The sequence below is a fragment of the Notolepis coatsorum genome (genome assembly GCF_963971535.1).
Source record: "Notolepis coatsorum genome assembly, chromosome: 7".
In the NCBI taxonomy this organism is placed as follows: Eukaryota; Metazoa; Chordata; class Actinopteri; order Aulopiformes; family Paralepididae; genus Notolepis; species Notolepis coatsorum.
The window spans coordinates 37143610-37156612 of NC_140171.1; the positions used below are offsets into that span (position 1 = coordinate 37143610).

The following is a 13003-nucleotide window of genomic DNA, read 5'->3' on the forward strand; positions in this document are numbered from 1 at the left end:
ATTATTATACCAGTATTGTGATTGCACTATTTTACTTTATTTAACTTTTTTTGAACACCTGTAATTGCACTGTTTACTACCGTATTTCATACAGTACTTGGTTTCAATAAATGAACCCAGTACATTTTACTGGGTTCAAACTGACACAAAATGTTGATTTATTCATTATGATCAGTTTAAAAATTTGAAATATAGGCCTCTCTCTTATACATGCCTCCTCCTAATACAAGCCTGGTATCCGCTACAGTTGAAACAAATACAAGCCGGGGTTACTATTAGAGGAATTATGGTATTCCAGTATTCAGTGTAACTAGGTGCAGTATGCTTTAGGTAGTGTATTGTCCTCCTTGGGTTCCAATAAGACCTAGATCAATGTCTGGCAGCCGTCGCTGCCCCCAGTTGTGGAGCTAGTCGCGTCCTCCTGCCACTATTGAGCTGCCGCTCTGTGCTCAGTGATGCAGTGAGGCACAGTGATGCATTATATAGTCTGATGGCTGTTGGAATGAAGGATTTCCTGTGCCGTTCAGTGCTGCATTTGGGTAGTGTGAGCCTAGCACTGAACATGCTCCTCCTGTCAGCCAAGTCTGTGTATAGTGGGTGGGTGGGGTTTTCCCTGATTGCCTGGAGCTTAGCGAGGCTCCTCCTCTCCGCCACCCTCGCTAGAGAGTCCAGCTCCACCCCAACCACGCTGCTGGCCTTCCTGACCAGCTTATCCAGCCTGGTTGTGTCCACTGCTCTCAGTCCGCTGCCCCAGCAGGTCACAGCGTACAAGAAGGCGCCCGCCACCACCGACTCGTAGAACATCCTCAACATCCTTGTACAGACATTGAAGGATCTCAGCCTTCTGAGGAAGTAGAGTCGGCTCTGGCCCTTCTTGTATAGTGCTTCTGCATGTTTTGACCCGTTCAGTTTGTTGTCAATGTGCACACCGAGGTATTTGTACACCTCAACCATGTCCACATCAACTCCCCTGATGGAAACGGGGGTCACAGGTGCACTCCTCCTCCTCCCCAGCTCCACAACCAGTTCCTTGGTCTTCGCCACATTTAGCTGCAGGTGGTTTTTGTCGCACCATGTAACCTGGTAACCACATTAAAGAAAAGACATTGGACACGCCCAAGTACACCGGTGCCCTGCACCAGTGCCCTAATACACTGACATCTAGTGAATCGCAAAAGTGGTACTGGTGCAGTGGTGCACCCCTAGTATTCACAGCCGACATATTGAAATGTTTTTAATTACAGTATGTGTATAAAAAAAAGAAAAAAAACGGCTAAGTGGCGCAGTGGGCAAGGCGCTCGCCACTAATGCAGGAGATGCTGGGTTCGAGCCCAGCTCTCGGCGTTGCTACCAGCTTGGCTGGTCGTTCATACTAATACAATTGGCAGTATTAGGGGGTGGGAAGCTGGTGGGTGGGGATCGGACGTTGTGGACAGCGACTCCTACAGGTCGGTTGGTGCGCCTGCGCAGTAGAATCAGGAAGCAAAAAATGGGAGAAAAATGGAATTCCAACAGATTTCTGGATATAATTCTATTATATTCCATAATTTCTGCTCACTATGTTAAACTGGCCCATGTGGAGGTGTGAGGTTCAGAAGAGGTTCTGCTGTAGATGTAACTTCCTCTCTGTTTCAACATTACTGTCAACAAACACAGCTTGCAGTCTGATTTGATTTCCACTACAGCCTTTCTTTAGAAAAGTGGACATACAATGAATACAAATGGATGCATGCATTTGAAACAAGCTGTAAAATACATTTTCATACATTCCTATCCTGCTGATAAAACAAAACAAAAACATAGTGAACAACTTAACACTTTCAGGGCTATTCACGTATATATGTTATTGGATAGTTTTCCCTTTTTTTCGATTTTAATATCCTATTCAATGTCAGGGACCTGTATGTTGCCGTTAAAAGGCATACTGGGATTCCGAAGGTGCAGTACCGGCCAGATCCTGCTAGTAGGCAGTATCGAGAGTGCAGTAAACCCTGTTCCAGACCGGGTGCTACACTCAAAGGTCTCCGGACGGACTTTTCTAGTAATGGGAAACCTAGGGCTTCACTCGATCGCATTGAATCGTTTTCGGGGACCCCCGATCCATATGTTGTGGTGGGTTATGTCGTGGACCAGATGGGCATAGGATGGACCAGATGGCGATCAAATAATTGGAATATTATTTTTGGAATAACACCGACCACAGGTAAGGACAATCTGACGTCAATTTCAGCTTGATCGTGCATGGTTTTTATACCCATCCACCTGATCGGCGTGTGTTGTGGTAATAACGAATGCCGTTATTGGCAATCAATTAATCAGAAACGACCCCCCCCCCCCCTTTCATGCATTCATGATGAAACATAATACCTACATATACATATGCATTTGATTTGAAAATAATAGCGTGTACAGGGACGAAACGCCAATGGTTTTAGTAGAATCCACGTTGCGCCCTATAGCCAGCATCCCAGGAATTAGCCCGGATCATTCCGAAATTATACTCATCTTCACCACGGAATAACCCGTGAACGTATTCATGAAAAAATTATTCTTTTTTGCATCTTGAACGGAAGATAGTTACTGTCAAATGACCATGGTATTGTATCCATAGCTATAATATAAAATATAGATTTAGCTCTACAAACAACGTGACGCACAGTGAAACTATGTAATGAAAACCTGGCCGTGCTATAGCTAGATGGGGAAATCAAATGGCCCTGAATGTGTTAAATATGGAAATATTACACAATCCTTAATAATAATATAATAATTGTTAGTCTTGCCCATATGTATTGTAACGTATACTATAAATGATAGGGCATACAGACCCTCATCTATACCTTTGATTACACTGTTTACTTTCTCATATTCTTATATTCAGAGTTAATTATTATTGTTTCCAATTTTTATATATATTATTTATATTCAGATCAAAATTTATTGCCTATATTTATGTCTTTCTACTCTTACCATGCCCATAACGGTACCCCCCTCCCCCATGTTGCTATAACACCTGAATTTTCCCCAAGGGGTTGAATAAAGGAATATCTTATCTTATCTTAGTGGAACCGGTAGTACATTCTTGAACATCAGCTGCCAGGCATGGAGTTTAATACCAGCTATTTGGAGAGTTGCCACACAGTAGGCTAGGACGATGACAAATTCAAATAGGGAAATAATCAGAATGGTATGGGAAAATATCACTTATACTCTAAAAGTGTAGCAAACCCAGTAGAGAGACAGAGTTTCCAGGTGGTAACAGAGTACCACTACTAGATAAGTAACACCATAGTAACTCACCTTTCCACTGTACTGAGGTAGCTCCAGCCATCGTGACCTCCTACTGCATACATAGGGCCCTCTAGGACTGCTACACCTGTAATATACACACACACACACCCACACGTAAATACATACACCATTTATCTATGTCCGCACAATTACATACACAATGCAGTCAGATTATGAAGAGACCTGTCGGTTCGCTCACTTGACAACCAAGCTGAATCATGCAACATAATTGGGCAGATGGCACAATAACATTTAGCATCTGCGTCACAGGGAACAGAGAAGCAACATGTGCTCCACACTGCGGAGCTGCAAAGAGCCGATGACAGCAGATACTGAACAATACTCTGCTCGCCTCTCACAACAGCCTCTGTACATGACAAATACCAAAGAAAAAAAGATAGTAGCTAGTAGTGTGGGAGAAATTACCCGGATCAATGAATGTAGATAGTCAAATATAGACTTGGTTAAACACAGGTTTATTATCAGAGTTATAGGTGGATGACTCAACGGAGACATCGGCCTGATGTGTCCCCAGGAGAGCTCCAGAGTCCAGTCAGACGGAGCTCTTTATAGTAAAGAGAGAAGGGTATTCTGGGTAAAATGGAGTTAGAAAGGGGGCAGTGGTATCAGGTGAGAGGGATATAAGGAAGGGGGGGTGGGGTGAGTTAGGAGGAGGAGGGGGGAATAGGTTGGGGGCTGGATGGGCTGAAGGTGTGAGATGTCTGTCTCCGGGATGGGAGAGGGTCCGTGAGGGGGGGGGGGGGGGATCATTATCTCACATTATTACATGGCGTTTTAACATTCGCCGAAATGCTTGATTGTGATTGGTCAATAGCCCCTGACAGCGGTGAATTATTTTTCAATAACCACCGGTGAATATTGTTTTTCGCAGCTGGAGCAATCAAGCCCACTGACACACACAGTTTCAGACAGTGCAATCAGACACACCTGCCGGCTGCCGGGGCTGACAGAGCCACAGAACTGCGTCTGCATTTGATCTCGTCTTGTCGATGGTGTAAAATGAATTAGGTAAATAATTTACCTTCACTGACGTTTAAAACACCTCGGCGAGGCGCCTCTGTATTTTAAACTCAGTGTCGGTCAATTATTTTGCAACAATGACCGAGTATAACTATACATTATCCCGCTTATTACATGGCTAACTTACTAACAATATACCTAATTCATTTTACACCATCGACAAGACGAGATCAAATGCAGACGCAGTTCTGTGGCTCTGTCAGCCCCGGCAGCCGGCAGGTGTGTCTGATTGCACTGTCTGAAACAGTGTGTGTTACATTATCCCTTACATATCTTGCAGCTGTAGCCTAGTTGTGAAACACTCCTGCTGTTGATATACAGTACGAGTGAAAAGTTTGGACACACCTGTTGAGAATATGAATAACTTACTCAGTCAAATGGATCCGGTTAATACAATTTATTAACTCAGAGAGATCAATACATACACAATGGTAGAGAGAATGGCTGGATGGCCCCCACCCTGGGTGACCAGCTATCGAGACCCGGAGTGAGAGAGAGAACCTCCACAAACGTCTTTCTCTGGTCTGCATCCCCTTAACAATTGTGTGTATTGAGCTGTACTGTATTGTACCCATTCTGCAATCTGTTAAATAAAGTTTTAATTCATTCAATCATTCACACACCCCATTCAGTTCAATGAGAAAGTGTGTTCAGACTTTTGACTGGTACTGTTTATACTGTATATATAACAGCTTGGTTAGAAAGACTCACTATGTGCTGTAATCAGAAGTACAGCCTAAAGTGAACAATTCTCTGAGATCCTTGTGGACAACAACATTATCAGGGGTGTTGGCAACAATACTAGACACATCTGAATCCTTGTTACAAAGACTAACATGCTGGTTTGACAGTGGAATGCTTGTAACACACACACATGCATGCACGCACACACACACACACACACACACACACACACACACACACACACACACACACACACACACACACACACACACACACACACACACACACACACAAACACACATATGTTGTAAAATGATGGCGACATCCCAAAAAGAAAGATTGAGTGAACAGATGACTGAAAACCAAACTGATATGTTTATTGCCTACTTGTAAAATTATGGCGACATCCCAAAAAGAAAGCTTTTCTTACACATCGATGGATGAAGACAAAACGTATTGTCTGCACACACACACACACACACACACACACACACACACACACACACACACACACACACACACACACACACACACACACACACACACACACACACACACACACACACACACACACACACACACACACACACACACACACACACACCATTAAGCATTGCTGTTGGTTAGCAGCATGACAACACCTCTGTCCTCCATGAGTTTATCTACGCCAACATCGTTAGCTCCAGATGTGTCCATGGCCCTCCCACCACAACCCCACCCCCTGAACACACACGCCGATCCATCTCAACGCTCTCCCTCTCATCAAGCCTGGCACCTTGCTATAATGAGGGTGCACAGGCTCGGCTTGGTGAAAACACCTGCGTTCCACATGAAGCCTCACCGAGGCCGTGTCTGTGAGTGGACATGGGGGGCATGACGCTCCAGGTCTTGCTGTGGGGGTTGTAACACTCCACGGTGTTGAGGGTCTTGAGTCCGTCGCGGCCCCCCACCACGTACAGGCGCTCTTCCAGGACAGCCACGCCAAACTGGAGCCTCCGGCCGCTCATAGTGGCCACCTGCCTCCACATATCCCGACGGAGACAGTACTGTTCAATACTGGTGGCGCCTGGGACACACACACACACACACACACACACACACACACACACACACACACACACACACACACACACACACACACACACACACACACACACACACACACACACACACACACACACACACACACACACACACGCATATATATATACAAATCCCAATTTTTTACAAGAGTCAACATTGTATAAGACTATGAGATGAATATTTCTGAGGGTTGCTTTCCGGACAGGAAAGTATTTTTCTCACTGCATTAACTGATTTAGTTGTTCAGTGTTTATGAGGCAAGTCTATCACAGTTGCTGTTTAAAAGAGACAAACACTCACATGTTTGCTACATTCTATTGTGTTTTCAGAGGACTCTCCCAGCCACAATATCACTTTCAGGGACACTGCGTGTGGACATTCTGGGACACCTCTGCCCCGCCTGGATGCGTCTATGCTTTTACCAACGCGTTCGTGTTTCCGGGTTCCCGTTTTGCGCTCTGATTGGCCAGGTCATGTGACATGTGCGCCAATCGTGGGACGGCAAGTTCTGCGCCTATTTCCGGGTCGAACAGCCTGCAAACTACCTAACGCCTAGTTTATCACTGGTTAAGCTTAGGCGACTCTTTCGCAGTTGGTTAAGGTTAGAGTTTGGAATCAGGGCAGGCGTTCTATCGCCATGCTCTAAGACAAACTCTAACCTTAACCAACTTCGAAAGAGCGCCTAAGCTTAACCAGTGTAGAAACTTGCGGTCCCACGATTGGGCGTACATGTCACATGACCTGGCCAATCAGAGACGCGGAAAACACGAATGCGTTGGTAAAAGCAATCAGGCCCCCTGGATGCCTGTATACCTTGATCTCATGTGAATGCCATCTTTATGTTAGTTTGAATGTGCATTTTTATTTTTTACTTCTCCACTGTACTATAATTCTGTGACCTGTACCTGTATGTCTTCTACTACCTGTACCCCTCCCCCCCCCACCCTGCCCCCTCCCCCATGCTGCTATGATTCCTGAATAAAGGAATATCTTATAATATGCTTGCTCCTATGTTACCTTTAGTGGCGCCCATGCCCCCCACAGCGAACAGGGCCCCTACGGTGGCCTTGCGGGGCCGTGTGCGGGGGCTCTGCAGCAGGGGCCGGCGCTGGGGCAACAGGTGGTACTTCATCCCCTCCATCAGCAGCCGCTGGCACTCAACACTGTCCCTCAGTAGAGGGTTGGACTCCAGGTCCGCTAGAAACTACACACACCACACACACACACACACACACACACACACACGTGTGAATAATTTATTTATGTCCACACATAATAAGTATATCAACGACAAAAACACTAATAATGCAATCAGATATTGAAAGACAGTTAGTTGCAAAAGTGCCTGATTAGCCACATTGTTGCACACAAACATTATAATAACACACATGATGGAAATAACAGTAGCAGGTGAAAAGGTAACAGACATAAAAAACAAAACACAAAAACATGGTTACAAATAGCAGCGTCTCCTCCATACTGAGCTACCAGTAACAGCAGATACGGAACAACACCTTGCTAACTGTGTGGCCCTTCTTTTATAGAGACCAGCCATCTGGAGGCCCCTCCCAACCAGCTTGTGTACATGACCTAGGCTACCAAATAGAAACTAAAGGCTTACACTTGTAGCCCAGCTGTGAAATGGTCTGCACCAGTTGTTGATATTTCATCATCTTGGTTAGAAAGGCTTCCTCTAGGTTGTAACACACACAGAGACACGCATAAACACACAAACACAGAGACACACATAGACACACAAACAAAGAGACACACACAAACACAGAGACACACAAACACAGAGACATGCATAGACACACAAACACAGAGACACACATAGACACACAAACAAAGAGACACACATAGACACACAAACACAGAGACACACAAACACAGAGACATGCATAGACGCCACAAACACAGAGACACACATAGACACACAAACACAGAGACACACATAGGCACACAAACACAGCGACACAGAGACACACAGACACACAAACACAGACATGCATAGACAGACAAACAAAGAGACACACATAGACACACAAACACAGCGACACAGAGACACACAGACACACAAACACAGACATGCATAGACAGACAAACAAAGAGACACACATAGACACACAAACAAAGAGACACACATATACACACAAAAACAGAGACACACATAGACACACAAACTCAGAGACACGCATAGACACACAAACACAGAGACACACATAGACACACAAACACAGAGACACACAGACACACAAACACAACGACACACATAGACACACAAACACAGAGACACACCTAGACACACAAAGACAGAGACACGCATAGACACACAAAGACAAGAGACACAGAGACACGCATAGACACACAAAGACAGAGACAGACACACCCACACGCAGAAATAGATAGATGGACACCAAAGGACACACACAGGCACATGTATTCAGGGAAACACAATAATATTACACACCCACGCACACAAATACATAACAACGTAGATGGCTACGGTGACGGCTACCTTGAATCAGAATGTTCGGTTCTTAGAATTCTAATGTCATATGTGAGATGGTTCATCTGCTAGGGTTATATGATAGAGGATATGTGAAAAAAACTGAAAACACGACACTGCAGTGTTATGACATCCGTCTCATCCCTGTCATCTCTCTCTCTCTCTCTCTCTCTTTCTCTCTCTCTCTCACATAAACACATATTATTCATTCTCTCTGTCTCTCTCCCTCACACACTCACCCCCCCCCCTCTCTCTCATACACACACTCACTCATTCTGACTCTTTCCCCTTCTATCTCTCTCCCTCCCTGTTTCATACACTCATTCCCTCTCTCTCGCTGCTCTCTCTTCCTCCCTCTCTCATACACTCATTCACTCTCCCTCCATCTCTCTGCTTCTCTCTCCCCCCTCTTTCATACTTATTCCCTCTCTCTCCCTCCATCTCTCTGCTCTCTCCGTCTAAATGGTAAATGGTGCATTTATATAGTGCTTTTATACAAAGCACTTTACAATTTTGTTCCTCACATTCACCGATTCACTCACACATTCACACACAGACGGCGGAGGCAACGATGCAAGGTGCCAAACTGCTCATCGGGAGCAGTTAGGGGCTCAAGGACACTTCGACACGCTGCCCGGGATGAGTGGGAATCGAACCGGGAACCTTCTGACTACCAGACGAGCACTCTACCTCCAAAGCCAGTCACTCATTCTCTCTCTCTCTCCCTCCCTCTTTCATACACCCATTCCCTCTCTCACTGTCTCTCTGCTCTCCCTCCCTCTCTCTCTCTCATACACTCATTCTCTCTCTGTCTCCCTCTCTTCTCTCCTCTCCGTCTCTCCTGCCTTCTAGCTTGCTCAGCAAAATGACAGATCTGACACAAACCACAGATGCCAGCAGGAGAAGATTCACGGCAAACTGGGTTTGCTTTTCATTCAGCTCATTCCCTTTCAACTTCGCAGTTGAGTGAAATATGAAAAACAATTTTCTCTGCCAGATATGAAAAGCATTCATGGTAACTGGATAAGCTGCTTATACACTAGGGTGAAGCAAACCTCCCCATTCAACTGAGAGAGAGAGGGGGGGGGGGGGGGGGGGAGAGACAGAGCAGGAAAGAGGTAGGAGAAAGAGAGTGAAAGAGAGAGGGTAGAGGGGGTGGAGAGAGTGAGAGGGTAGAGGGAGAGAGAGGGGGGGGCATAAGGAGTATGTTAGAAGCTAATGAAAAACAGAATGTGTGTGTGTGTGTGTGCCCATGCACAGGAGAAAGAGAGAGAGAGTGAGTGAGTGGAAAAGAGAGAGAAAATGTGTGATTGAGGGCGAGAGAGAGAGAAAGAGAAAGAAATAGAGAGAGAAAGAGAGATAGAGAGGTGAGTGTATGTCCTCTACTGTACTGTTTATCCATCGTGGTGTGAGGGAGGAGTGTGGAGGGGCAGATAAGGGGGAACTACCTCCTCACCTCCCACTGGGGTAGAAGAACTCCTCTCTCCCTCCCTCTGCCCCAGTTCAAACACGCTCTCTCTCCCTTACTGTCTCTGTCTCTCTCTCTCTCTGACACACACAGCCTCTGCCCCCCCCCCCCCCCTCCGTTTCTCATTCTTTCCTCTCCTCTCCATAAGATATGCAGCTCTCACCTACCCACTCCATCTTGATATTTTATGAGCACCCCTCACACACACACTCACACACCTGTGTGGCGCTCTCCGGTTGATTTATGACCCATACTCTCTCCTCAGATGCCTCAGACCAGACCAATAGAGGGGGTGGTGGGGGTGGGTAGATAGAGGACATTCATCCGTCAACCTGACATTCCAATGAGGAGTTAGACAGTGGGGCTGACAAGATAGAGAACTGACTAATTGGTCGATGAATATAGATCTGTTGTCTGCTCACGCGATCGCTGAATGGTTAATCCGCCGTGGAGTCAGGGGAGATGATGACTGTTTAAGAACCAATCAACCATCTGCTCTCCTCATCCTTCATTCTACCTTTTTCTACCCCTTAATTATCTCTCTTTCTCCCTACTTCCCTGATTCCATGTTACATGCACTTACAGTTTTCAGGTAGACCAGCCCAAAGCCACATGTCTTAAAAGAGATCAGATTCAGATTTTTCAGATTTTTGGACCCCTAGCAATTTTTTTGGTACTTACTAATGATGTTGTTGATTGGTAAGAGTTAGGGATGCTCGATATTGGCTTTTTTACCGATACCGATATTCCGATATTGTCCAACTCCAATTTCCGATACCGATACCGATACCGATATCAACCGATACCGATATATGCAGGGTTTCCCCCCCAAAAAACGGAATAATTTCAGGTAACTAATAATTTCACTGGATGCATTCAAAAGGCTTTCTAAATGTAAGCATTATCTGTGCAAAATATGATCATTAAAAAAGTAAAAATGAACATTTTAAACCAACATGCATACTTTTGACAATAAATAAAATAAGAATTGGTTCTTACTTGCTTGCCTGGGTAAATAAAGGTTAAATAAATGTTAAAAAAAAAAAAAAAAAAAAAAAAAATTGTTATTGTTTTTTTTTTTTTTTTACCGATACCGATATTTTCCGATATCACATTTTACTGCCGATATCGGCCGATAATATCGGTCGGCCGATAATATCGGACATCCCTAGTAAGAGTCCTTTCTCAGCACAATCCATGCTGTTTCTCATACTAGCCCCGGCTAGTTAGCCACAAACCAATACCAAGTCAATGGGCTCAAGCTCCTGTCTGTACAAGCTGACTGAAGACAACTGAAATACATGTTGTGTGCACTGTGGAGTAGATTTCATTTTCGTTGGCTGACTAGCCGGAACTAGTATGAGGAACAGCATTGTACCAATCACCACCAATCAACAATGTCATTGGTAAGTAGCAAATAGGACTTGCGTTAAGTAGAACTATCGCTTTAAGATTTTACAATACAATTAATCTTGTATTTAGTCTTAAAATTGTATCAATCTTTAAACAGGTCTGCCAATGAGCTGAAATAGTTTCAGTGTAAAGTGCACTCATTTCAAAGTATAGAATAGAGATTCAGATAAACATCACTCTTGTTTAGAACTTTGCCATGTGTTACCATGTACATTTCTGAATGAGGAATCCTGAAACACTTTAACTCAGGCCATAGAGCTTCTACAGGATGCTTTTAATACACTGCAACACTCCTTGCTAAGGCTAAGACTGGTCCTTAACACATTCGGGGCCATTTGGATCTGTCTAATCTCACTCTATACGGCCAGCAAATCAAAACAAACTTTCATTGTGCGTGAGGCTGTTTGTAGAGCTAAATCTATACTTTATAGTATTGCTATCTGTCCATTCTCATTGTAAATTGACACTATAAACCGTCCCTTCAAAATGGCTTAAAGAAAAAAAGAATTCATCAATACGTTCCCATTTTATAGCGTCTTGAATATAAGCGTTATATGGGATTGGTCTGGTATATTTCCTGCAAAACGAGATACAGGCTGCTAAGCTAATAACGTTAAATCGAATGGCGTTTCGGCCCTACAGAAGCTAGAGCTAAAAATCTAAATACATATGATCGATATAATGTTCCACCATGAATGCATGAAGGGGGGGGGGGGGGGGGGGGGGGGGGGGGCGGGGATGTCGTTTCTGATTATTGATTACCAATAACGGCGTTAGCCTCAGTAGCCACATTCGCTGATCGCCTGGTTGGGTATGATAACAAGGCCTGATCAGCGTGTAATTTACGTGAAAAGATCTTACCGTGGGCCGGTTGGACTGCAAAAGGATTTCCCAGTTATCGATCGCCATCTGGTAGATCCATATGTCCATTGGCTGATGCTATATTCCTTTACTGCACACTGAATTCAGCTCCCAAAACGTATTCCATGCTACATGCTACACGCATAGATTCAGCATAACAGGAAAGTCCATTCAAAGTAAAAAAATAAATAAAACACCGTTCTGCCACAGGGAACACTGCATTATCGAGACAGCGCCCCTACGAGGATCTGGCCGGTAATGCACTTTTCCGAATTCCAAGAGTAGGGTAAATCTGCAGTGCCGCAGGGTGACATTGAGTAGGTTATTAAAATGGAATAAAAGCCAAAACAACCTTGCCACGGACATGTCCGTGGTTGGCCCTCAACCGTTGGATCCGAAACACGGACATGTCTGTGGTTGGCCGGAATGCAAAAAATACCAAGTACATGACCTTCTCTCGCTCTCGAGCTAATACAGCTGTCCCTTCGATTCTGACACTGGAAGGGACATGCCTTGACAAAGTAGCATCCTATAAATATCTGGGCATATGGATTTGATGAAAATATGGCCTTTGGGGAGCTCCAGTAGCTCACCGCGTACCTCGAGCGCTATTTCGGCGCCGGGGACAACCGTGCTCGTCACGGATCTGGGGT

The 13003-nt window shown here is 44.8% G+C and overlaps 1 protein-coding gene across 1 annotated transcript in view; it reads right to left on the reverse strand.

The window, feature by feature from the left end:
- klhl5 (kelch-like family member 5) overlaps positions 1-13003 on the reverse strand; it is an 82714-nt gene that overhangs the window by 22678 nt on the left and 47033 nt on the right. Inside the window, 3 exon segments of the mRNA XM_084319031.1 lie at positions 3301-3376; positions 5858-6082; positions 7117-7303. Of these exon segments, the coding sequence (XP_084175157.1) occupies positions 3301-3376; positions 5858-6082; positions 7117-7303 (488 nt within the window).